The sequence below is a fragment of the Gracilinanus agilis genome, chromosome 3, assembly GCF_016433145.1.
Source record: "Gracilinanus agilis isolate LMUSP501 chromosome 3, AgileGrace, whole genome shotgun sequence".
Lineage (NCBI taxonomy): Eukaryota > Metazoa > Chordata > Mammalia > Didelphimorphia > Didelphidae > Gracilinanus > Gracilinanus agilis.
Genome location: NC_058132.1, coordinates 374,072,544 through 374,100,284, shown reverse-complemented (window position 1 = coordinate 374,100,284; position 27,741 = coordinate 374,072,544). Strand labels below are relative to the sequence as shown.

At 38.2% G+C, this 27,741-nt stretch overlaps 2 protein-coding genes across 2 annotated transcripts in view; one reads left to right on the top strand and one right to left on the bottom strand.

Moving 5' to 3' along the window:
- The window catches only part of MAP3K15 (mitogen-activated protein kinase kinase kinase 15), a 131,415-nt gene extending 112,207 nt beyond the window's left edge, over positions 1-19,208 (top strand). The window contains exons 19-24 of the mRNA XM_044669206.1: positions 579-736; positions 5,824-6,155; positions 11,621-11,733; positions 15,499-15,608; positions 15,686-15,762; positions 18,603-19,208. Of these exons, the coding sequence (XP_044525141.1) occupies positions 579-736; positions 5,824-6,155; positions 11,621-11,733; positions 15,499-15,608; positions 15,686-15,762; positions 18,603-18,690 (878 nt within the window). The 3' untranslated portion in view covers positions 18,691-19,208. The remainder of the gene's footprint in view (positions 1-578; positions 737-5,823; positions 6,156-11,620; positions 11,734-15,498; positions 15,609-15,685; positions 15,763-18,602) is intronic.
- A 503-nt stretch (positions 19,209-19,711) lies between these two features.
- Positions 19,712-27,741, bottom strand: part of PDHA1 (pyruvate dehydrogenase E1 subunit alpha 1) — a 28,041-nt gene continuing 20,011 nt past the window's right edge. The window contains exons 8-12 of the mRNA XM_044670133.1: positions 27,112-27,267; positions 26,419-26,490; positions 23,931-23,998; positions 20,668-20,776; positions 19,712-20,087 (exon numbers count right to left, since the gene is read on the bottom strand). Of these exons, the coding sequence (XP_044526068.1) occupies positions 19,923-20,087; positions 20,668-20,776; positions 23,931-23,998; positions 26,419-26,490; positions 27,112-27,267 (570 nt within the window). The 3' untranslated portion in view covers positions 19,712-19,922. The remainder of the gene's footprint in view (positions 20,088-20,667; positions 20,777-23,930; positions 23,999-26,418; positions 26,491-27,111; positions 27,268-27,741) is intronic.

Genomic DNA, 27,741 nt, shown 5'->3' with positions numbered 1-27,741 from the left:
TCCCTCTCCCTCTGTCTCTTTCTGTCTCTCTCTGTTTTTCTCTCTCTTTCTCTCTGTCTCCTTTTCCCTCCCTCTCCCTCTGTCTCTCTCTCTCTCCTCCTCTCTTCTCCTGCCCCTCCCCTTCTCTCCCCCTTTCCCTTCCCCTTCTTCCTTAATATTGGCCCTACATGGCTCTGTCTTTTTTTTTTTTTTTTTCTGGGAGCCCTGAACTTCTTTTTTCTAGCATACTTCCTAATTGATCCCAGTGTAGTTTATTACTATGCTTTCTTATTTCTATCATCCCTATAATACTAATTTCCTTTTTCTGTTAGACTTGGTGTCTTTCTCAATTCCTCTTTGCAGCTCTGAACGTCTGGCTTTCACAACCACTTGCATTACAGGAATTCCCAAAAGGGGCCTTCTGCCAAAGAAGAGATTGGGCCACATTTGCTCTTTAGTCTCAGTGATGGAATCACAAATAGCATTATTTGGGGAGTGAAATGGAAACATGCCTGTTTTATGTCATCAAGCCCACCCAGTGAACTGAGATGATGGATAAGAAGGATGACTTCGCTCACTGTTTTTTCTCTTGTAACCAGGCACTCTACAGTATATGGCTCCTGAGATCATTGATAAGGGCCCTCGAGGATATGGTGCCCCAGCTGACATCTGGTCCCTGGGCTGCACCATCATTGAAATGGCAACAGGCAAACCTCCATTTCATGAGCTTGGGGAACCTCAAGCAGCTATGTTTAAAGTAAGACTGGTTTGATTTGTTTAAGGACCAAGTATATGCTTCAGAGGCTAGATGCATGCTTTCCTATTTTGGCTTTTGTAGCCGGGGCCTTTGGTGACCTTTGGGTAACTGGACTTCCTTTTCTCAAAAACTTTCAAAAAGTGTGCTTACCTGTGTTACACAAACACACACTCACACACACACACATACACACACACACACACACACACACGCATACCCCTTTGGTGTACTTTTTGTATCTAGGCTTTCTTTTTTCAAAAAGTGTGCTTACCTGTAAATGTCACACACACAAACACACTCCTTTGGTGATCTTTTGGTAACTGGGCTTTCTTTTCAAAAAGTATGCTTACCTGTAAGTGTCACACACACACACATACATACACACGTGCATGCACACCCCTTTGGTGAACTTTTGGTATCTGGGCTTTCTTTTTTCAAAAAGTGTGCTTACCTGTAAGTGTCTCATACACACATACACACACACACACACATACATGGACACACTCCTTTGGTGATCTTTTGGTAACTGGGCATGCTTACCTGTTAGTGTCACACACACACACACACACACACACACACACACACACACACACACACACACAAATTGTGTATCTCTGAAAGACTTGGAAAAGGTCCTGAAGGTTTGTTAGCCTCTGTGATCTGTTAGACACTGCACTGGCCTCATTTCCACTCTCCATGAAAAGCCAAATTAGTTGGATCTCAGAAAGTCAAATTGTTTGTGGATAATGGGACCACAGGTTAGTTACATAATTTGATTACACCAGCTATTATTCTTCACTGCCTTGAGCTAATAGCATTCGGTCCCCAGTTAGCTGTCTTCTCTCCCCTATCCTGTGGCTTGATCTGTATGCCATCAGTCATTTAAAATTAGACACGCAGAAAAACCTGCCAGTTATGAACAGTCCTGTTCAACAGAGTTCTAATCCCTCTGCTCTCTGGGTCTTGGCTCTGCAGCTCTTCAACAGTTTTAATTATGCCATTAAGTCTCTGACCTGTACAGAAAGTGTTTACCCTATTAGGTTATTATTTTCTAATACTCAGCTCCTCTCCTATCTCAGTTCAGTTTTCAGTAGAGTGTGAAATTCCACAAGTAGCTGGGAAACTTCAAAATTATTTTTTTCCAATCAATGAAAAGCTGCCTTCTTTCTCTTATTCCCTTACCCTTCTACTCCTATTGAGAAAGCAAGGAGTATAAAACTCATGTTACTAACATATATAGTCGAGCAAACAAATTCTCACACTGACTGTGTCCAAAAAAAGTCTTGATCTGTAATTTGAGACTATCTCCTCTCCATCTAGAAGTGAGTAACACTTTATCATGAATCCTCTGGAGATGTGGTCATTGCATTGATTGGAATTTCTAAGTATTTCAAAGTTATGTGTCTTTACAATATTGTTATTGTGTAAATTTTACCAGTTCTGATCACTTCACTTTGTATCAGTTCATACAAGTCTTCCCCAGTTGTTTTTTTTAAACCCTTGTACTTCGGTGTATTGTCTCATAGGTGGAAGATTGGTAAGGGTGGGCAATGGGGGTCAAGTGACTTGCCCAGGGTCACACAGCTGGGAAGTGGCTAAGGCCGGGTTTGAACCTAGGACCTCCTGTCTCTAGGCCTGACTCTCACTCCACTGAGCTACCCAGCTGCCCCTTCTTCCCCAGTTTTTTCAAAAATCTTTCCTTTCATCATTTAAAAAAAAATTCTTTCAGAGACAGCTGGGTAGCTCAGTGGATTGAGAGTCAGGCTTAGAGACAGGAGGTCCTAGGTTCAAATCTGGCCTCAGACACTTCCCAGCTGTGTGACCCTGGGCAAGTCATTTGACCCCCATTGCCTAGCCCTTTCCACTCTTCTGCCTTGGAGCCAATACACAGTATTGACTCCAAGATGGAAGGTAAGGGTTTTTTAAAAAAAAAATTATTTCAGTGAGCAAAAATCTGCCTTCCAAGCCTCCCACCTCAACCTTACCCTGCTTAAGAACAAAACCAACAAAAATCTATTACAAATAAGCACATATAGTCAATCAAAACGAATTTTCACATTGACCCTTCCCCCCAAAATTTGTCTCATTCTGCATTCTGAGTCCTTCACCTTTCTGTCAGGAGGTGGGTAGCATATTTCATCATTAGTTGTCTGGAATTATAGTTGGTCATTACACAGATAGGAGTTCTTAATTGTTGTAGTTATATAAATTATTCTGATTTTTGGCATCGTTTCAAACATTTTCTCTCTGAAACCCTCTCTATCATTTTTTATAGATCAACAGCATTCTATCACATTTATTATTCTATAACTTGTTCTTCCATTCCCCAATTTATGGGGACTCCCTCAGATTCCTATTCTTTTGCCACTACAAAAAACAACAACGACAAACTACAAATATTTTTGTAAGTTTAGTAAGAGTTTGTTTTGCTTAGGACTAATCCTTTCCTTCATCTGTCCTCTCTCTAAATCTTGGATAATTCTCTGTAGTGAAATCTATTCACTATTATAGTATTCACTATTATAGTAATCAGAAGAATAATTCACAGGGTGAGGGAGGAACACTAAATAATCTAAGATGACATGGGGGATGGGAAGGAGGGGGTGAATAGCAGGGGACACCAAGAGAAACTTGAGTGAATAAGAAAAATAGGATATTCTATTACACACAAAGAGGGCATGGGAAGGAGAGGGTACAAATACTATTATAAGAAGGAGAGGAAGAGAGCATTAAGAGGTAATAATCAAACCTTACTCTTAGTGTAATCAACCCAGGGAGGGAAGAGTAGCTATACTATCCATTGGGACATAAAACTCTTATCTAACCCTTCTGAGAAAGTCAGAAGGGATAAACCAAGGGGAGCAGGGGAGTGGGGAGGTCAAAAAANGCATAGTAATTGACATGAATAAGTAATTAATAAATGTCTATTTAATAAATTTTGACTAACTAGAAAAAGACCTAGGTGGCACGGTGCCCGACCTAGAGTTAGGAAGACCTAAGTTCAAATATTGCCTCAGACATATGACCCTGTGCAAGTCATCTAACTTCTGTTTACTTTAATCCACTAGAGAAGGAAATGGCAAAGCACACCAGTATCTTTGTCAAGAAAACCCCCTAAAGGGGTCTCAAAGAGTCATATGTGGCAGTAACAACAACAATGAAGACAAAGGAAAGTTAGATATCAATATCCTTAATTTTATAGTTAGGGAAAGAAAAGTCAAAGACCATGCTGTTTTACTCAAATTCCATATATGTTGGTTATCATGGAACAGTGAAAAGAACACGCAGTTGGATATGACAATAGAGAAGCAGGGGTTTTGATTCTCAGTACTGTCTTTTTTAGTTGTATCTTTGAGCATGCCACTTTTTCTTGCTGGGTCTCAGTTTCCTCATCTTTAAGAAGGCTAGACCAGTTGACCTAAGGAGTCTTTTATGGCAGTCTGATTCCATGTGGCCATTCAGGAAATGTTTGCCTTTATATTTTAGCAATTCATTGGTGCCTTTTGTTTTTTTATGCCAATCTCATTGCCTGATAAATCTCTTCCACAAATGAACTCTCCTTTGTAACAAAGCAAAACAGATACCAAGTGACAAAATGATGCTGATTGATGGAGTGTCTGTAACACTATTCCAATAGTCCACCATGTCTCTTTTAAGGAGAGAAGTGTGTTTCATCATCATCTGTTTCCCTGGCTCATGATTAGTCAAAAATGATTAATAATTGCTCATTTGAGCAAATAAACCTTGTCTTTGAATTCTCACACACACAATGGTTATATCTTGGCTATCTTATCAGAATTTTTCTCTGGAAGCATCTACTTTTGAAACGTTAGAGTAGAAGCAACAACTAAAGTAGAGCTCTGAAGTTAGTTTTAATCATCTGTGGTGACTTGTGGGAGGAAAGATTATTTGATGGAAATGATCACTTCCTCTGGTTAGTTCACATTCTTGGCTGAAGCTACATTACTCCTATTCTGGATGCAATGGGCAAGCAACTCAATGAGAACTCATTAACTATCATAGTCTTTCATATCCATTCACCTTACTGACTTCCCCAAAGAATATGGGAGCTAGACACACAGAAAGTTTGAAGAGAAAGAGGGTTCTTGTTATTCTGTGCCAGGCTGAGAAGTCCCCAGCATGGAATGTGGAGATAAGGAATGAATTTTGGAGTCACTGTTGGAAGAATTTTTCTAATGTGGTGATCTCCTAAGTCAGCTCCTAAAAGCCTGCGTTCATTATTTGAGGTTTTATGAATTCCTAAAACATGCTTTCAAATGGAAATCCAAAAAATTCACTGTCAATATCATTATGTGACAAATAGATTAATAGTTTTATGTTATCACTACCTTTGTGCTCCCCACCCCTCATGCTAATGTGAATAATTAAGTTATACTTGGTGAAATAATGATCCCCATTCCTTGATTAAATTTAAATTATTTTAAAATTAAATTTAAATTATTAAATTTAATGAATAATTAAACAATTAAATTTGAAAATTTATGATAAAGGGCATTCCTTTATTTCAGTGACTCCTCCATTGTGCCTCGGAAGTGATTCTTGGGTTGGCAAGTCCAAGGCACAGGCTACCTTTACCAACCTGGCAAAGTTTTAAGTATGGAATTTGTGGTGAACTCTCTGTCTTTTGTCACTTCATGTCAGTGGGGCTTATCACTAAGTTGATTTCAGGGTGATGGGAGGTTGCTACAGCAACTCAAACCATCTACTGAGACAGGGAGGGCGCTCCCACACTAACAAAAACATCTTTTAGGCTATATGCCATATATCACCAGGCCTCTTATCTCCTTTCAAGCTAAGTTGTCCCTATAGAACATTAGTGTATGTCATGGCAGGGTCAGATTCAAAAAGTCTCAGTAACCAATAGGATAATGACAATGATGACAATAATAACAAACCCCCATATAAGTAGTATGTTACAGTTTGGAAAAGTACTTTTTTGGAGCCTCATATCAACTTTGGAAGGTAGTTACTGTTATTATCCCCACTTTGTGCATGCAGAAATGGAGGCTCAGAAAGATTAAGTGACTTAACTTAGAGATTCGAACCCAGAACTTCTGATTCCCAAGCCTACAGTTCTATCCACTATATCCTTCTACCGTTTTAGCAGAAACAGTCTCTTGCCTCATTCCCATATCCTGCTGAGCTTCATGTGGTCTGTTCTTTCCCCCTTGGTCTGTCCAGAGCTTCGAGCCCACTTTGAGCCAGCCTCTGAAATGGAGGGAGTAGATAAGGATGGGGATGAAGTAGAAGAGGATTACCAGCCAGGAGATCCCAGTGGAAATGAAGAGCCCATTGCCTCTTCTGGAGTGAGCAGGGCAGGCTCTGTACTAACCCTGGAATCTCAACAGCATCACAGACTGAACCTTCAGTTGAACAAGCTCAGACAAGAAACTAACAGGTAATAAATAAATAAATGAATGAATGAATATATATATATATATATATATATATATATCACATGTGGCCACTGGTGGGGAAGCAAAGGGAAGATACTACCATGAGCCCAGGGGGTAGAATTCCCAGCAGATTACTGTGTCAATAGGGGATGGTGCAGAGTGGGAAGCAACATTAGCTGAATTTGGAGGTTTTTGGGGGGAGAGGTAATTTCTACAATAGGGGGAGTGGGGAACCATTGGGAAATGAAAAGGATGTAAAAAAAAGAGAGAGAAACAATAAAGCCCTTATTTTTTTTTTAAAAAGATAGGCCTTCTAAGTCTGGTTTATTCATTTATAAGTCCTTACGATACAATAGGGACAGAAACTGTGATTTCATTATTAGAATATGGGTATAATCCCTTGGAAAGGGCACTGTCTCTGTGGTCAGAAGACCTCTTCAGTGACTCATCCATTGTGTCTTGGAGGTGAGGTTCAAATTCAACTTAACTTCATTTTCCTCATGAGAGAGTTGAACAAGTGGCTTCTAAGATTCCTTTTGTTTTTTTGAGTCTAGGACTCCATCTACCACAGCAAGTCATCACCTTCTTTGCATTGTATAGTCTTAGAGCAAGGGTTCTAATTCTAGGGTCCATGAACTTATTTTAAAAAATATTTTGATAACTGTTTTCCCCATTGATTTCCTTTGTGATCATAATATGTATTTTATGCATTTAACAAGATTATTCAAAGAAGTTGTCAAAAGGTTCATTGGACTGCCAAAAGAGGTGGAGGGTGGCCCATGACACACAGGTTAAGAACCTCTAGAGAAGATTAGAGAAATGTCTGGGGTAGTAAATTTATATGCCTTGCCCAGGGTCAGAGTTCACTGTATTAATGGAAGGAATTATACCCAAGTCTTGCCGTCTCCAAGTTCAGCTCTCTAGGTATTATCACCACAGTCCGTTTCATGAGTAGCTTACAAATCCTAAAGAACAGGGCTTTTGTCATATCTTTGGACACTTAGTGCCTAGTTCGGTGTATTGGATAAAAGTAGGAGATTACCAGGAATTGATACAGAGTGAAAGGAGCGGATCCAGGAAAACTTTATAAACAGAGACTGATACACTGTGGTAAAATCGAATGTAATGGACTTCTCTATTAGCAGCATTGCAATGATCCAGGACAATTCTGAGGGATTTATGAGAAAGAAAACTAGCCACATTCAGAGGAAGAACTGTGGGAGGAGAAACACAGAAGAAAAACAACTGCTTGAACACATGGGCTGATGTATTATTGGGGATGTAGATGCTAAACAATAACTCTAGTCCCAACTATCAATAATATGGAATTGGGTCTTGATCAATGATACATGTAAAACCCGGTGGAATTGTGTGTCGGCTAAGGGGGGTTAGGAAGGTTTGGGGGAGAGGGAAAGAACATGAAACGTAACTATGGGAAAATATTCAAAATAAAAAATTTAAATTAAAAAATAAAATAAAATAATTTTTTTTAAAAAGTAGGAGATGATTAATAAATGTATGTGGATTCATTCAAGCACCCATTACCATCTTCCTCAAAATAAAAGGCAACACAAATGGTCTTAGATGTTTTTGGAGCCATCAAGGTGGGCATTCCACTTTTTATTAGTAGGGAGTCCCATTTCGTATAACCTTGTGTAAGAAGGCACAAAGATGAGGTGGCAAAAGTCATCTTCCTCCTTTAGAGGGGGGAGGCAGGGAGAGAGGGTTGCTGCTTTGTTTAAGACCACATGGGAACTTGGTGACAAATTAAAGTAAGTCATTTCCTTTGTATCCCTTGGTGTAATAGGTGCTTGGTAAATGCAATTGACTAATGGCACTGTGCCAGGCACACAGATGTTGGTCCCAAAGGCAGATATCATCAAGGGCTAGTTCACTAGGAGGAGCCTATTTCCATAGTTACTATGGATTCCAAGTAAAAGTGCCCCCTCATCATCCCCCAGCCTGAGGATATCTCTTTCCTACCTATGATTTGTGATTTCCCACAGTGCTTAGATTTTAGTGTTAGGCTGAAATGCCAATTCCTGGGCAAGGGTCAGGAAAGCACATGGACGTAATGGCGCCTTAACCAGTGGAGACATCAGCAGTGCTGAAACAATCTCCCAGAAGGGTCATGTGTTGCCCTTGTTCCACAAGATAAAGCTCTCAAGAGACATGGAGAATTTGTAGCCCGATCCACATCAGGATTAAAATGGTGTGGCTGCTGATTCAATCTGTTGATTTTATTTCTTTGCCTACAATTGGCCACCATTAATGTCATCAGACCACTCCTTGTGTACAGCTGTTTGTTTGTTTTTTAACCTTTAAAACCAAATCCTATTTTATTATTAAAGAGTTCTTCTTTTAGCTTCCTTACCAGATAACAAACATAAGCATTTGTTTAGATTCTTAACTTAGCTAATATTCAACCTGTGGTTATCTCATCTGAGCATTGCATTTAAGCCCTTTCTAGGAATATACATTGGGTAGCAGTTTCTCAGATGTCCAAGTCCGAACAGGACACTAGGAAAAGTAAAATGCATGTGGACCACTCTCCCAAAATACAAGTTTAAGTAACAGATTTGGAGTTAGTGGATCTGGATTCAAATCCCAGCTCTGGCACTCACTACCTGTGTGACTGTGAACAAGTCACTCCCTCTCTGTGGACCTCAGTTTCCTCATCTGTAAAATGAGAATTGTACTAAAGGCCTTCTAAGGTTTCACCCAGTTTTAGATCTATGACTCAGTGACCCTTTGCCAATACATCAAGCACTGGAGATTTCAATGGTTTGGGAAATCCTGAGTGGGAACTGCTAACACTGATGCAGACCATAACCTTTTTACCCGATTTGCAGATGACACAAAGTTGGGAGGGATAGGTTTTAACTGGAGTTATAACTGGATGATTGGAGTCAGGATGATATGAAAAGATTTTGGCAGGTGTAAATACTTTTGGCCCAGTATGGCTTCTTGCAAAAAGTATTTACACAGGCTAGGGCACTGGGCTCAATTTATGAAGATAAAACAGGGATGGGGCAGCTAGGTAGATTTCTGCCTTGGAATCAATACTCCCATGTTGATTCTACGATAGAAAGTAAGGATTAAAAAAAAGATAAATGTAAAGTTTTACTCTTGGGGACAAAAAAATCAATTTCACAAGAATAGGAATTAGGGGAGATGTAGTAGTTTGCATCAAAAAGAGCTAGAGGGTTTTATGTGTCAGCAAAGTGATGCCAGCCCGAAGAGCTCCTATCTTGGGATGTATTATGACAAGCATCACTTCTGAGAATGAGGAGGTGATTATAGTCCCTTTGTACTCAGAATCACTTTAAGGAGCCCCAGAGATGGATAAGTAGAGAAGGGCAAGCAGGAGAGAAAGGCTTTGAATTTTTGCTCTATGGGGATCATTAGAAGGAGCTGGGGGTGTGTAGTTGGAGAAGCCTCAGTGGGAGATGTGATAAAGATATCCAAATGTGTGAAGCACTGGCAGGCAGAAGAGGGATTAGGCTTGTTCTGATGGTCCCTAGAGAGTAGTAGATTGGGTGGAAATTGTGAAAACACTAATTTTGGTTTGCTACTGGGAAAATCTATCCATTAGAAATGTCTAAAACTGGAACGGGCTGCCTGGGGTGACACTAGGCTCCCCTTCTGTAGAGGTCTTCAGGCAGAGATTGAATGAGCCCATGTCACATATGTTATAATTAAGAAACCTTTATAGTATGGGTTGAACTTACCAGCCCTAAATAAAGTCTGAAACTTTGTGACTCGGTCAGACAGAGAAGTGGGGGAGGAATATTAGAGCTGTTCTGCTGATTGCTGTTTGCTTGGTTTTCACCAGAGGAGCTAAACCACTTCGGAGTATGTCAGGCTTCATCAGATTTTTAGCACTGATTGTTTTTGTAGCATCTGTTAGAGTGAGAACATAATGGCTTTATTCTGTACTATGGACAGTTTCCTATCACATCACACCAACTTCTTTCTGGCATTTGAGATACAATCAGATGAGGAGACATGGATGGGTTGTGAGAGGGAATATCTACATGGATAAAATCACAAAGCTATTGGTGTAGCTCTGCCTAAGAAGTATCATGGATATGGTGGCTGAGTGATGCACTTGGAATCAGGGAGATATGATGTCAAATCTCATCTCAGCTACTAGGCCTGTGACCATGGATGGGGAGACAGGTTATATATGAACTGCTTTGGTGGTAGACATTCCTATGAAAGGTTTCCCAAACCTCTTAAATCTCTTAAATGCTTGGTGTATTGGCAAAGGATCACAGAATCACACATCTGACATCTGAGACCACCTCATCCAACTCTTCCATTTTACAGATGAGAAAACTGGGGTCTAGAGAGAAGTGACTTATCTATAGTCGTACATGCATTAAGTGGCAAAGTTGGGATTTGAATCCAACTTTTATTTCTCCCACTCTGGGGCTTTTCATTATTCCACAGTTTAGCCAACCTAATGTGGCTAATTGGTTCCATGAAAATTTGACTTTAAGACAGATTAACATTATGGACAGTAAAACCCTTAGCAGCTGAGGAACCAATAAGTACAAACTGTCAATGATGGGGCTTGGGGACAATTCTGGGATGAAGGCCATCCTGGTGGAGTCTTGTCTCAGAGTTGAGGCCTTAGGACATTATAGCAGGGTGTAGAAAATGATGGCATAAATTAGTTCTGTTATCTTAAGAAGGTTATTATAAAATGACAGTGTTGGAACAACATATGAAGTTAGATATATTTGTATTTAGAAGTTTAGTGGAAAAGTTTCTATTTTTGAAGTATGGGAAAGAGAGAATGAAAAGAAGTGGGCCATTCTAAGCGTTTCAATTGCCTTCTTTTTTTAATTTTAAATTTTGAATATTTTCCCATATTTACATGTTTCATGTTCTTTTCCTCTCCCCAAACCTCTTAACCACCCCCCCCCCTTAGCTGATGCACAATTCCACTGGGCTTTACATGTATCATTGTTTAAGCCCTAATCCCATATTATTGATAGTTGGGCTAGAGTTATCATTTAGTGTCTTCATCCCCAATAATATCCCCATCAGCCCATGTGTTCAAGCAGTTTTTCTTCTGTGTTTCTCTTCCCACAGTTCTTCCTCTGAATGTGGCTAGTTTTCTTTCTCATAAGTCCCTCAGCCTTGCTCTGGATTCTTGCATTGCTGCTAAGTAGAGAAGTCTGTTATGTTTGATTGTACCACAGTGTATCAATCTCTGTGTACAATGTTTTCCTGGTTCTGCTCCTTTCACTCTGCATCAGTTCCTGGTGGTCATTCCACTTCACATGGAATTCCTCCAATTCTTTATTCCTTTGAGCACAATAGTTCGATTGCCTTCTTAATTTGCCCTTTATTACCGTCAGGATATTCTTTATTTTTGAGGAGACCCTACTCAGGGTCACATGAAGAAAAGCAAATATGTTACTTTCTGGTTTTTTATTTTTATGTTTTTAAATAGGCTTCTGGAACACTTGGTTCAAAAAGAGAGGGAATACCAGAATTTCCTAAGGCAGGCTCTTGAACAGAAAACTCAAGAATTGTATCTTCTACAGTTGCGGTCCAAATCTGCTGGTGAGATAATTTTATCCTTGCTGAGACTTCAGTGCATGCTACAGGAATGCACATCTGGAATGCCTGGGGTGCACACAGCTGGAAGGGACAGGCTTAGAGGGAGCTCTGGTCATCTTTTTCTTTTTTAAAAGCATTCTCAAAAGTTTTCTTAGTAATTTGTTCCTGAATCTTAAGAGGAATTAGGTCGAGATCACTGACTTATAGTTTGAAATATGCACCCTGTTCTCCTTTTTGAAACCTGGAGAAATCAAGTGACTTAAGCTCATTGAAGACAGGAGGCCCCCTCTTCTCATTTCTTCACCATTTTCAATTTGTGCTTTATTTGAAGGTTATTCTCCTTAAGAGAGAAAAACAAGCAGGAAGGAGTTGATTATGTCAGCCATTTTTCCATTTCCAATCAGTCCACTCAAGGATCCTGGCAAGGATTTCATGACAATCCTGTTACAACCGTAGCTCCAACAGGCCCCTTTATCATATTTCCTATTTATCCCAAGTCTCCACTGTTCTTAAGGGACTTTGCTTTGCCTTGCCTCCATTACTAACAAACATTTGTCTTCAATTACTCACTCATTCCCATTTTACACACGGCTTGGGCACTTGTTGATTAGATCACTAGTCATAAAAGGTATGTCTGAGATATTTGCTATCTAATCCTCTACCCAGTCACATGCTCCTAGGCTCATTCTAATGTTAAATTGTTTTCTCCAGGGATATGATATGCTCTGCTTTAGACATCCACAGGATCTGTTAGTTTCAGTTTTTTTTTTGTCTTGCAGTATTTATTCTGGACATTTTTTTATATCTGGACATTTTTTCACTCTATCTGAAAGCCAAATTCTCTTCTATTATTGATTTCTTCCCCCCTTGGTTTATTTGCTTATTATTATGCTATTTTTTAAAATTTCAGGTGTAAAGGGAAAAAAATAACTTTTTAGTTTTCATCCTCTTAAATATTTGGTCTTCCCTTCCTGCCCCAAAAGTCCTTTATTTTTCATTTTCTGACTCCTTCTGTTTCTCCCGGGAGCTGGACCTCAATGTCATCTCTGCTTCCTCTCACTGGCCACTTTATGGTTCACCAGTCTTGGTCTTTGTCTTGTGACTTCTGAGGGGGAAAAACTGGCTCCAGCTAGATGCTGGGCTCTCTGCCTCAGGCTTAACAGAGTACCATACAGCTATATAAATATACCTGTCCTGCCTCAGTTCCCTGTTTCTCAATTATCTCTTTGAACTCTATTGTGGCATAGAGAGCTACTAAGCTGACACTGCAGCCCGAGTAAATTTTCTGGGCAGAAACATGGTTTTATAGTTTGTCACAACTATATCAAAATTAGCCTTCAAATTTAGATAAATTTGCCATGACTATATCAAAATTAGCTTTTGTCATATAATTAGGATTGAAAGAATGCTGGATTTGTAGCCAAAGAACCTGGTTTCAAATCCCAGCTCTTACATTTATTACATGTATGACCTTAGGCCAGTTATCACTTTCCCTTTCTAGGCTTCATTTCATCTATAATATTTGATAGCTGAATTAAATTATCTCCAAAGTCCCTTCCAGCTTTATATTCTATGAATTTCTTTGATTTGCTGCTTGTCATATATTACATGAGAATGGAATGGAGTATCTTATTTCTTTTCTTTGGAACCACTGCTTAGAGATGATAAATCATGGAAAGTGATGAGGCTATCAAATGAGATAATATTCAAGGAGAAAGAAGAGATCCCAGAACAGAGTCATGGGAGACACCCACAAGTAGTAGGCATGGCCTATTTGACTCAAGTCAAAGAGATTGAGGAACAACCATACAGAACAGGAGAACAAGTAGAGTACAATATACAAAAAACCTAGAGATAAAGAGTATCAAAGAGCAAGAGAATGATCAAAGGCTATAGGGAGACCAAGAAGGATGAGGATTAGTTAGTTTGGAGAAAGAGTTTAGTTGAATGATAACTGATTAGAAGAGAATGGTGAGGGCCCAGGCAAAATATAAGAACCTGAACTAGGGGGATGGAGAAAAAAGGGGGGATGTGAGATGATGTGAAAGTGAGTCAACAACATTTGAACTGTTATGGGAAAGGGGGCAAGAGAGAGAGTTAAGAACTGAAAATAACTATAAAGTTGGGTAACTGGAAGAATGTTAGTGCCCTTGGTCAAACTAGGGAAGTTTGGAGGAGTGTGTTTAAGGATCTTATTTTATTAGTATCCTATTTTCTTATTGGGTATGACAATGTTAGAAAGAATAAGTGGGGGCAAGATGAATTGTTTTTGACACATTGTATTTAAGAATTTCATTTTTAAAATAGGACATTAAGTCCTCTCATGTATCACAAACATTAATTTCATATTTAGATTTCTAAAACAAACTGGAAATAGCCAGTCATTATTATTTAGCCCATAAACAGCAACAAACATTAAGCCCTAGTATGCAAAAGGCCTTTGAATGAGTAATTTTAGAATGAACTTATAAGTCTTAATGGATATTTTAAAATTGGGGGGGGGGGGCAGAGCAGCTGGGTAGTTCAGTGGATTGAGAGCCAGGCCCAGAGATGGAGGTCCTGGGTTCCAATCTGACCTCAGACACTTCCTAGTTCTGCGACTCTGGGCAAGTCACTTAACCCCCATTGCCCAGCCCTTACTGTTCTTCTGCCTTGGAACTAATACACAGTATTGATTCTAAGATGGAAGGTAAGGGTCTAAAAAAATTAGGATAATTTTCCAGTTGGAAATGTCCAAATAGGTAGTTGGTGATATGGGACTATAAAACTTTGGAGGGAGACTAGGGCTACAGAGATCTACAAGTCATCCAAACAGGGATGCCTTGTGCACTTGAGATGCTTAATAAATAGGTGGTACATAGGATACTATTGGGCTTTGGAATTGGAAAGATGAGTTGAGATCCTTCCTCAGACATTTAGACACTAGCTATGTGTTCCTGGATGAATCATGTAACCACAGTTTTCAATCAGACCTACTTCACAGGGTTATCATGGGATCAAATGTGACAATATATACAAAGTTCTTGGTAGACCTTAAAGCACTGTATACATGTTGCTATTATTAAATAAATGCTGAATTTAATTCAGTTCACTGAGTCTCTACTGCATAACTATTCTAATACTTCTAGTGATCTCTGTACCTGTAATGTTTCTGAAGATGCTTCTAGAAAGCAAAATTTCATGTCAAATCTTTTTTCTTGACTTCCAAAATAATTAGAGCTGACTTTTTAAAGACTAATCATTAAAAATTATTTTAAATGAGGTCAATGAGTATGCAAAGTGGTAGATAGTAGCTTTTAAATTCCCAGCCTTAATTCAGTTCTGTTGAAGTAATTGTGGATGGGGGTCATAGAATGAGTTGAACTAGATGACTTTTGAAGGTTTCTTCTAAACTCAAAGATTCTAGAAATTCTAGATTCAGAACTGAAAGGGGCCTTTAAGAGACCAACAGGTTCAATTTCCCTCGTTTTACAGCTGAATAAACTTGAGGTCAGGAGAGTTTAGTTAGGTTGGTTATTCACCCAGAGTCCAAGTGTCAGAAATGAGACTTGAATCTATGCCCTGTGACTTCCAAAAGCAGCCTTCTCTCAACTGTATTACTTTTGATCAGAGCAAATAATGTACTGAACTGTCATTTAACTTTTGTGACTATTGTGGCAGACAAATCCTGTAGTTTTAATTAGTTTCCATTTTATATCTACATTCAGGGTATGATATCTTTTTCTTAAAGTTCAACTTCTTGTCCTATACAATTCATTTTTGTTACAGATAATCTGGTTAATCCAGCACGACCTGTTGAATCACAGGTACAAAGCATAGACAAAGAGCTCACAGACTGGTTGAAACTACAAGGAGCTGATGCTAATGCAATGGAAAAGGTATTACAGCCACAAAATTAGGGGAAAATTGGTTTTAAAAGCTGATTCTGTCTCATATATTTCTTTTTTTTTTTCAGATTGTTGAAGAGGGTTACACTCTTCATGACATTCTTAATGATGTCACTAAAGAAGACCTACGATATCTTGGGCTTCGGTAAGAACATTCTCAATCCCCAAATGAGAAGAAAACCAATAAATACAGAAATGCAAAAACTATCACTAAACTATATTAAAAAATTAGAGGGAGGAATGGTTTGACAGTCTTGCTGGGGATGTTGTAGAGCAGGGGTATCAAACTCAAATAGAAATGGGGGCCACTAAACCATACGTTAAGGATTCCTGTTGGCCACATATTAACTCAGGAAATCACTTATTGACATTATTTCAGTTAAAGATTAAAAGTTTAATTTGTTAATAGCTCATGGGGAATTGCCAGGTGGCTGACAACTCCCTATTCTATTGTATATTTTGTTCAATATTTCCCAATCACATTTTTTTTTTTTTGTATTTTAAACCCTTAACTTCTGTGTATTGACTGATAGGTGGAAGAGAGGTAAGGGCAGGCAATGGGGGTCAAGTGACTTGCCCAGGGTCACACAGCTGGGAAGTGTCTGAGGCTGGATTTGAACCTAGGACCTCCCGTCTCTAGGCCTGGCTCTCAATCCACTGAGCTACCCAGCTGCCCCCCCAATCACATTTTAACTAAAAGTTCTACTTGCCAGAATGCAACCCTGAGGTAGCATACTTGACATGTCTACTATAGAGGGGAGTAATGCACTGGTTAGTGTCCAGATCTTGAATTCTATCAATCTCTAGGCACCCTAATATTATAACTGATAAGTTGTCAATATGCAAAAAAAACATGTATAATTTTGGAATAATGAAGATTGGTTTGTTCTAAGCTTGAAATACTTGGGATTATTTTCTTGTTTTTACCCAGGTCCCTTTATAACCACATTTTTTGCTCTAATCCTATATCAGGATTAGAGGTAATCAGGCAATGGCTCAATGATTAAATAATGTTGACTACTTAATAGGGTTAAGTAAATTTGTGATGTGCTGTTCATGTCTGTATCTTTGCTGACATCTAATGGCACTAACTGGTCCATAAGAATAATAGAAGCCTTAGTAACTTGAGATAATATAAATAACCTTGCAAAGTTGTGAGGCTCAAGAGCTTTTACATATTTTAACTATATGGCATTTTTCAAATTCCAAGTTATTTAAATGCTAGGTCTTCTGTCTTCTTTTAAATTTCTATTGCACATTAGATTTTATTTGAAGTTGCAGGTGTCAGAACACATCAGTCAACTTATTAATACTTACTATATGCCAGGCTCTGTATTAAGGGTACAAAAGGAATAGAGTCCCTGTTCTCAAGGAGCTTACAGTCAAATTGAGGAGACAACATGTACATATAAGATAGAGCACATACAAGGGGTCTTTAAGAGGCAGAAGTACTAGGTGGCTACAAAGGCCTAAAGATGGTAGTGTTTGAAGTGATTCTTTAAGCAAGAAAGGGATTTGAATAGATGGAGGTGAGGAGGGGAAGGATATTCTAAGCATGAGAGACAATGCAAAGACAGAAATGGGAAGTAAAGTATCATGTATGAGAAAAATCAAAGAGGCTGGTAGGGCTAAACTGTAAGAGATTAAAACATAAAAAAAGCTGAAAAGATTTTAAAAAGATTAGGAAGAGCTTTAAATGCCAAACAAGAATTTAAATAGGGAAACCTAGGAGTTTAGCTGAGGGCAATAATAGGGACTGGAAGATCAGTTTTTGATAGCTATGTGGAGATTAGAGGGGAAGAGACTTGAGGCTGGGAGACCAGTTAAAAGGATATTGGTGCTATCTAAGTAAAAGTAAGGCCTGAATTAGGGTGGTGGCTGTGGGAGTAGAGAGGTAACAGAAACAAGATTTGGCCACTGACTAAATAGATGGGGATAGTAAGAAATCCTGGAGGACTACAAGGCTGTGAACCTGAGTATAACTAGAAGGATGATGGTACCTTTGACAGTAATAAAGAAGTTCAAAAGAGGGTCAAATCTTGAGAGTAAGATAATGAATTCTATTTTAGACAGGTTAAGTTTGAGATGCCTACAGGACATACAGTTCAAAAAATTAATTAGGCAGTTAATTTGGAGCTGAGGTGCCAGAGACTACGGTTGCATCTATAGCTCTGGGAGTCATCTGCAAGCAGATAAGACTTCCTTTTTATTTGTTATGACAAAGGATGACAATGAAGGTTTCAAATAGCTGAATCTTCACAGAGCCTATATGCCTTAGAGTTCTCTAGAACTCTTTTAAAACCTAGGGAAGGGAGAGAAAAAGGGGGAAGGAATACTTTCATTCAGAAGAAAACCAAGTACTTAGACCCTTTATTTACTTTATGAAACTATAATCCTCCTCTCTTCCAATGGCTCAGCTAGAAATTTGAATTCTTAAAAAGAAAAATCCTAATTCATACATTACTGAATATATCTATCTTCTATAGGGTTAGGGACAGAAAAGGCAGAGGGACCCAAATAGGCATTTACAATTAAAGACAAGCACACTTTCCCTGGGTAATCTTTCTCTAGTTCCACCCCTACTCACTGTCAAATTGATCTACATAACATAGTGGTTTACTGCACTTAACCAAACACCAAGGGCTCCTATTAAAGTTTTTGTTGGGCATTTAAAGCACTTCCCAATCCTTTCTTAATCTTTCCAAATAGGTCATTAAAAAACATTTCTCCCAGCCTGGTCAAGGCAAATTTATTATGCTATACTAAAGAATATGCATCCTTTAGATAATCATTTATAGTAAGTGAACATATTAACTAATGTTTAAATTAGGGATCATGCTTTTCAACATAACTCTAAAACTATGCCAAGAGTCATACACCCTCAAGGGAGCTGTCAGAAGCCACGCATGAACAATAAAACAATATTCATTTGATCATTTGCTTTGAAGTAACTTGTTAATGGGAATTTTTTTTTAATCCTCATAGTGGTGGTCTTCTCTGCAGAATCTGGAACACAGTCTCAAAACACAGACAACAAGCTTGTGAACCTTCACAAATCAAACATCAGACTTAATTACAGTTTCCAAAAAAACACTAAAAAACAAAAAACTGGGAATGAATGAGTTAAACATTCCACATCTTTGTTGTTAAACTTTCTGTATATATGTATATATAACTTTTCCCTTTTTTTTTGCAAAATATTGTTCAATTAATTTAGGAATTTAATTCTAAAGATACATATTTTGCAAAAATGGATGTCATTTAGAATAAATGTAATGATGCATTTATGTAAACTGAAATATGTAGACACAACACACACAGTGTCATATCCAGCTAAAGATAGATCCTGGTTTAGATACACCAGTAAATCCTGAATTTTTTTTTAAATAATAATTTTAACTTACTAATTGAAATGTATACATTTATGTTCTATAGCACTTGCTCAGAGAGTATTATAAGAAAAAATAGTATTATAATAAAATAACCATTGCTAGTACTGCATTTTTACAAAGATGGGCTATTAGTATAAAATTAACAATCAGCAAAGGAATATTTCCTATTGTTCTTAAAAAAACTGAAATTTTAAATGTAAATATATAATTATCAAGAAAAAATTGCTTAAAGTTTTGAGTTTATATATAAACAGAAAGTAAATTATTTGATTTTTCACTTGTGATATTTTCAAAAGTATGATTTCATGTTTCAAAAAAGAGATACAATTCTAATAAAATTAGTAATGTTGACATTTGACAGAATTTTTCATTGTAACCCTATTATTATTTTATTCTAAATTATGTACTAATACTACAATGCCTGCCATTCAAATATGTCATTAAATGATATCACTAGCTGATCTGACAGAAGTGAAAAAGCATTTTTCCTCCCTATGGTATTTTATCAGCTTCTTCAGGGAACCAAGCAAGTTATTTCCCTGTAGTCAACAAAATGTTGATTAAACAACACAAAACAAATGTAAAATAGACATAGATAAGGGTTTTGTGTGTGAGAGAAAATACAATTTTTTCAGCTGACATTTTTCTAATCTCTATCTTTTAAAAAGTCATCATAAACTGTAAAATAACCACACAATCTAATGAATTGGTTAAGTTCCTTTAATAAAACAATAACATAATATAGAAATATAGTATGGATGTTACTAGGAGTACTTTGAATTTTAATGTGTGTATTTAACTTAGTTGAAAATGTTTTTGGAGACTTCATCCCTTTTCTTAAACCATAACAATTAGTTCCTTAAAAGCTGACACAGTAATGTCCCATTAAGAAATTTCTATACCCCACTCCCTTTTAGCTGATAGATTTGTACTTGATCCACTGATTTGCACCACGAACTTCAAAAGGTGGCTCTCTGGAGTAGATATGATAGCCTAATTCTTCCAAAGGTGGCTCTGGATCAGCGGTAGCAAACTGGGCGGCATCTTCAATTTCTTTCCTTACTTCCACATCAATTTCCTTTAAAAAAAAAAAAAGGTCAAAAAGAATCTGAAAACTCTACTAAACCAATATTCTTTGAGTATTTGCTATGTTCAGAGGGCTATTAGCTGCTTGTTGGTTACATAAAAGATGGTGAATGGTATTTCTACCAATTTTTTAAAAAGTAAACTAAGGTGGTCATACAAAAAACTAGATAGACTTAATCCGTTGAGCCATTTTTGAAAATGGTTAGTTGCTTGCTTTTCCAAGGATACTTTGGAAGCAAACTGTATTAATGTTAGTTAAATGGTGCACTGTTTATCGCTCAACTGCAACATTCCTATGAGCTCACATAAGAATGTAAGGTGTTGAACATTTCTCATTAGCCATTTTTCTTAAAAGTAAGTTCTACAGTCATTTAAGCATTAGCAACAGCTTACTAAGAGATTTAAGTTTCAAAAAAAAAAAGGAAAATGGTTGATTATTTTCTGATTTCTTTTAGGCCTGACCAAGTCCTTTTCTAGGGTATAGAGAACCTTAAGCCTGCCTGTCTTTTTTTTCTCCTTAAAGGCTGACAACCAAGAAAGAAGAAAGGCAAACTTGCTTAATATGATCTTACCTTTAATTCTTCAATACTGGCAAGGTTGTTGTTCACCATCCTATCCTTGAGAAGCATGATAGGGTCACTCTTACTCCTCACTTCCTGAATTTCTTCCCGAGTACGATAACTGTGTTAATAAAACAAACATTATCTTTATAAGGAAGAAGTATGCCCTCTTCCAGAGTTGGAGAGATTGCATTGTAAAATACAATTCATGTGCAAAAATGAACATTTGATCTTATATTAAGGCAATAACAATTCTCTGAAATATTGCTGTCTTCTATAAAAACACTAGGAATTATAATTCAAATGACTACATTTCTTACATGTGAAAAATCAACATGTCTAAGTAGCAAGACTTAAACATGTGATAAATCAAGGAAAGAATGAAAATTATGAGATCATCTCTATGTTGTTATTGTTGCTGTGGACTATTGTTTGGAATTTGAGTATAGGAAGAGCTGTAAGGAAGTGACATTTTTACATAACAATATTATATAAAATCCTAGAACTATAAAGATGATGGTTTCTTAATACTATCTTCCTCTTTCTGTTTAACTCTGGCTCTAACTTTCCATTTGCATAGACAGAGATCTATCTATCTATCTATCTTTCTATTTATCTGCCTACCAACCAATGGACTAAGACTAGTTAGTTGTTTAACTGTTCAATGTCTTTACAACTGACTTTCTTTAGCCACATTTTCTCCTAAGACACTTTTGAAAGATATAGATCTAATTTAGGAGGCTCTGAAATATTCTAGGGTGTGTACACTCGGTGCAATGTTATTTTCAAATGGGAACATCTGGAAGATGGACCTTATCAAAACTGTGCATAAAATGGCAAAGAGATCATCAGAAGCATATGACAAGAGGAAAAGATGAGCCACTCATCTAATAAGAAATAACTAATGAAAAGCCCATGTGCTCCAGTGGCATCTGGGCAATGTTCAAAGATTCAGAGAAAGGATTTTGAGGAGAATTTGCAGAAGGATATAGAAGAATTATTCAGGAAGGCCAGTCATAAATAGTTTTTTATCTGGGTCACTGGGTAATATCCACGATGAAATCGCTGATCTTTGAGAGTAATTAAAGTATCTAGACAGGTATTTCCTATTGTTCTGTAATAATTACAAAGGGTCATATTATTTCCATGGTGTTGGAAGATTGCATTAGAAGTCAGACAACCTGGAGCAAAACCCTGGCTCTGTTCTTTACTGCTTGTGTTTCCCATGGGAAAAGTGACATCCTCTTTGGGCTTCAGTTACCTCATCTATAATATGAGGGATTTAGACTACATGACCTTTAAGATTCCTTCCAGTTCTAAATCTAAGATCCTAAGAGCTTTCTTTTCACTGGGTTTCTGTGAAATTTTCATTGAATAATAACTAACACTTAAATAGTGTTGTTTGGGAAAAAAGCTTTAAATGCATTTATGTTTGAACTAGATCTCGCCCCAACTTACACATTTAATAATGATATAATTTGAGAGGGTTTGTATGGTAGGAGAGGACAGACTTGGGTGTGAGTATCTGTCTGCTCCCTCTCTTTATATATCCTAGATCAGGGGTTGGCAACCTTTTTGGCCGTGAGAGCCATAAACGCCACATTTTTTAAAATGTAATTTCGTGAGAGCCGTACAGTGCTCATAGTGCATGGTCCTGTAACAGCGCCTGAAAAAAAATTGACTTTATGGCTCCTGCAGAAAGAGCCACACATTGCCAACCCCTGTCCTAGATGATAAGGTCTTGTCTTTGTATACCACTATTACTTGGACAATGGAGGGGATTTCTCTGAAATGAAGACTTAGAGAAGGGAGCCAGCACTGATGGATTGAGGGAAGGCTTCCCCAACTGGTGAGGTGGGTGGTATCTCTGGCAGTCTAAGCACAGACCCTCCCCAAGCAGAAGCCTCTCCCCCTTGGGTATAGCTGCACCGCAGGGGATCTCACTCAGAATGGATTCCTTCCTGAGCAGCTCTCTCAGACCCCTTTCCCTTCTTTCTCCCTTGCAATGACTTCTTTTAATCTGACTACAAACTGTTTATTATGGTGAAACAAGGTAGTTGAAGTTGGGGAAGATGGAGGTAATCAGGGAAACCCTAAAAGTCCCAATCTACAAGGTCCTTCACCTTCCCTTCCCCTTAAATCTTATTCCTATCTATTATCTACTCTATTTGAACTAAAGTAGGGTCCTTTTGTAAGGCAGGGTATGGGGTGAGTCTTCAGGGTCTTCTCCCAGAAGGGAGGGATCAGGAGATCTCAATCTCCTGTAGACGGTATTACAGGCTGTCAGGAACACCAGGCTTTGGGGTAAATCTGATCAAGAAACACTTTGGTTTGACTCCAAATTGGTCACCCAGTGAGCTACTCTCCCTCTCTCACCACGAACTTGCCAACGAAAAAAGCCCCTCCTTCTGAATTCCTTTTCCCATGATCCCTTACTTCTTCCAACCGACTGAACCATGTCAATCAGCCTGCTCTTTAACATTCTAAAAGGTTGCTTTTAACCCGTACAGCCTTTACACATACTAAATGCCATTATACAAACAAAATAAGCTTTGGTCTATTAGTTTACAAATTTAGTTTTCTTAGTTCTGAATAAGGGATGTAGAACTAGATTTACTAACAGTGATGGCTCACTTGGGAGACTTCTCATTTCCCTTATTTGATATCTTTATTATACATTCAGGTACCCTGAGAGGTAACTATGGCACAGCAGATCAATAGAAATTAAACAGGAAGTAAAAGTTAGGAATATCTAGGTTTAAGTTCTATCTTTGTGTAAGCCTGGGCAAGTTGCATATGGGGAGGTGGCAGAGGAAATTTGGAGTAACAATGAAATCAGAAGTTCAATATTTTAAAAAATATACATAAAGTTCTCCTAACAATCATTTTCTTTCTCAGACCTTGCTTAAGTTAAGAACTTCATGAGAGAATTTAATAAAACTCTATCCATGTATATAAATCATTTTGTATACATTTCTTCTATAGCACTTTCTCATTGCAATTAAATTAGTACAAGTCTATTTTACTATCAGCTTTAATTATGGCTTTTGCGAATGTTAGATACCTCAGATAAAATTTATCTAACTAATTTGATGAAGGGGAAAAAGCCCCAAGTGATTATATTATCTGGCACTATAAGTAAGAAAACCCAATTTGAAATTTCCATACTTTTCAGTGTGAATGTTAAGGATATGAATATAAACTCTAAAAAATTCTTCTCAAATTTCGATTTTAAATTTAATTAGAGATCACATTTAAGAGTCCTCTTATTATACCTGACACCAGGGTCACTCATGCTGTGTCCATGATAACGATATGTCTGTAGTTCCATCACCATGGGGCCCTGCAAAATGAAGAAAACATGACGAAAATAAAAGACCTGGAAACATGTTTCAAATATCTCTTGGTTTAAATGCAGATAAAAAACTTCATTAGCCATGTTAAAAAAACAAACAAACAACAACAAAACTGACCCTGAGGAAGTTATGCAATAACATCCCTAGGCCTTGGTGTCCTTACCTATACAAGGAGGTTGCCCTAACTAGCCTATGAGGGCACTTTCAGCTCAATATCCAAGATCCTAAATCCTCATGTTCTCTTTCACATTTGCCATAACCAGGCCTGTGCATGCTGAGTACTAAATTTTCAAGGTCACAGAAACATGGGAAAGACATCAGAGGCCTTTGAAAGCCATCTGTACTTCCTTATAAAAACTTCTCCCCAAACACCCCTAATAAGTAGTTAGCCATACTTTGTTGGAAGACCTATAGGAAGGAAGAAACCACCACTGGTTAAAGTAAACCTTTCCACTTTAGGCTGTGTAATTAGAATTTTATACCCCAGGGTTCCATTTCCCAGAATCCCACTTTCATCCTTACTTTAGGTCCTTACGTTGGTTTTTTTTTTTTTTTCCTGTAACCCCACCCCCTCTTAGCTCTTTTCTCTTGTCCTGCAAACCCCAGGTCAGAAAAAACTGCTCTTTACTCAGGCTTTACTTTTCCTCTCCTTCAAGTGATCTTATAAAATATAATGCTTGGAGTCATTGGATATTAATTTTAATCTTACAAGGCTAAGGTTAATTGTTAGGGAAGGTTTTCTTTAGCTCAAGGCTAAATTTGCCTCTTTGCAACTCCTACTCAATGGTTCTAATTTTGTCTTTGGACTGTCACTCTTAAAACAAAAACAAACTTATTTTGTCACCCAAAGTATTAACAATACCATCCAACATTGTGTCGATTGCAAATCTGGTAAATATGTCATCTGCCTTCACTCAAGTCACTGAGAAAAATGTTAAAAAGCACAAGATCAAGTACTCAGAGGAAGCCTTACTAAAAACTTTGAAGCTAATATCAAATCATGTGTCCAGCCACTCAACCAGGCCTGAATATATATATGGGTCCAAGCATCTTTGGATGATCTGGGGAATTTCCTAGGTCAATCTTTGTGCTTTTTATATCTTGGCATGCCTTATCTTTTACTCAAGAGTTGGGCCTTGTAAGGATAGGATTTGTGAAAGGGGAATGGGACGAAAAAGGAGCCAAAGGCAGTTGGTGACAGTTACTGACAGTTGAGAGAACAGGGAGAATTCTGAGAAATTCTCCAGAGGAGGAGAGGAGAGGAAAGGCTTCTGGCGCAGGACTGGGAGGAGAGAGGAGGAGGACATCCCAGGTCGGATCCAGTCCTGAGGGCTTCCTGAGGATCTTCTAGTGGAAATTGAAACCCTGATTCCCTGATCAAAGCCATTCCATCTCTCTCACCCATCAAAACTTCAACCATTGAGTGAGCTAAGTTTTTGGACTCCATTTTGGGAGCAATTTCTTAGTCTCCTTCACCCATTACCCAACCTGGCTGAGAGACCCTTTCAGGTCTAACTTACCATTATAGAAAAGGATAGAAATAGGAAACAAACAGAAACAGATGGAGAAGAGGGAACCCCAAAATCCCTCTGCCCTTCACACCTTTCCCCAGTCCCTGAATTGTGAATAATAAAAGCCATTCATCAGTCAGATAGTGTTCCAGAGTGCCTGAGAGACAACAAGGGAGAGGGGAACCACAGCTTGGTCTGGCTGCCTCCATCTTGAAGCCAGACCACCCACTGTGAATTTAACTGACTGGGGGAGGTTTATGTGAATCCCATCCTTATTCAGAATTGGACTGGCGTACCACATACCTCGTCTTATAGGGAAGCCTTGCCCACAACTCCTGTGGAGCAGCACAACCATCCAGGTCACCCAGTTTCGGGGTGACACCCCCTTAAAAGTTTCCCAGTATATATTTGGCCCCAGGGGAGAGCTGGAAGAGAGACTTAACCACCACAGACTCTCTCAATATCCTCTCTATCAAACATTGGTAACTGGCTCCATTTATTATTACATTATTATTATTTATTATTAGGTTGCCCCTAACACCAGATCAAGAAGCCAACCCTACATCTATTTTCAGCTTAGCTATCTTAAATTTTCAACTGTCCTAAAATGACTTTAATAGACCAGCAAAGTGGTAAGGCAAGAACTTGGAAATAAAAATAGGAAACATTGGGTAGGGTCGTTTTATTCTCTGGAATTGCCTAGTACCTAGGTGTTTATTATTTATTAAACTTATTTCTTTATTAAACAATAGATGTTTAAAATAAATGTTTGTTGTCTTAACTTGATTGACTGACACGGCAGGATGTTATTTTCTAATGCTAAAATCAACAAACACAATTTGGAATCTTGGATCTCTCTATAATGAAACACAAAGGGAAGAACTCAATGATCTTACCTTTCCTGATCTGCAGTAGGCAGCCGCAAATTTTGTTGCCTCACGGACACACAAGACATCCATACCATCTACCTGTTATAAACAATCAATATATGGAAAAATTAGTGTCTAAAATCCAGCTTTACATTTCTTGGTTAATGTGTATATTTTTTTTTTTATCCTGGGACTCCATTCTAGGAGCATAGGGCCACAACCAGTAGGCAATGGGTCACACAGTCGCTCAGGGTCACCCAGCTGGGAAGTGGCTGAGGCCGGGTTTGAACCTAGGACCTTTCGTCTCTAGGCCTGGCTCTCAATCCACTGAGCTAGCCCAGCTGCCCCTACTTTAGGTTGCAGTTTCTTTAGCAGATGTAGTTTTTACAGGGTGGGGTTGCTAGCCCCACGCCCAACCCTCCTCCTTTTTCATCCGGGCTAGGGGCCGTCCTTGGCCCAGGAGTGGTAAGGGTGGGCAGTAGGGGTCAAGTGACTTGCCCAAGGTCACACAGCTGGAAGTGTCCGAGGCCGGACTTGAACCTAGGACCTCCCGTCTCTAGGCCTGGCTCTCAATCCACTGAGCCACCCAGCTGCCCCAATGTGTATATTACTTGTGTATATAATGTAATGTGTATATAATTCTTGTAATAAACAAGAATTATAAGTTTATTCAAGAATATTATGAAGGAACTAGATCTATAAGGTAATGAATGTTCTTACCCTTATTCCTGGAATATAGTCTCCTCTTTTGTAGTAGTCAGTGCTGGCTGCTGCTCTCTCTACAGAAGTTCCCATTCCATATCGATTATTCTCACAAATGAAAATACAAGGCAATTTCCACAAAGCTGCCATATTGTAAGTTTCAAATATCTGACCCTAAAAAAATATGCACAGATTCAAAGAATGCTCAATACATTATAATTCATATTTTCTCATAACTTCCAATTATATTATTACTTAAAATATATACAAAACACTTTACCAATATTATTTCATTTTATACTCACAACAACCCTGAAAGGATGCTTTTATCACCATTTTATAGATGAAGGAACTGAAGTTAAGATTGGTAAATGTCTGAGGTTGGAACTGAACCCAATGCCTCCTGACTCCAGGTCTAATACTCTGGCTATTATTGTACCATGTCATAAGGCCTCTCTAACATTCTTACAAATTGATACTCTACATCATATAAAAATCCTTTCTAAAACCTGGCTCATTTTAACCAAACTTCAAAAACAAACAAAAATCACACTGTTCTGCAACAAACAACAAATCACCATCACCTATAAAGCCAGTTGTCACTTAACATAAGGGAAATTAATGTCCAAGTCCCTTTTCAGGCTGCAT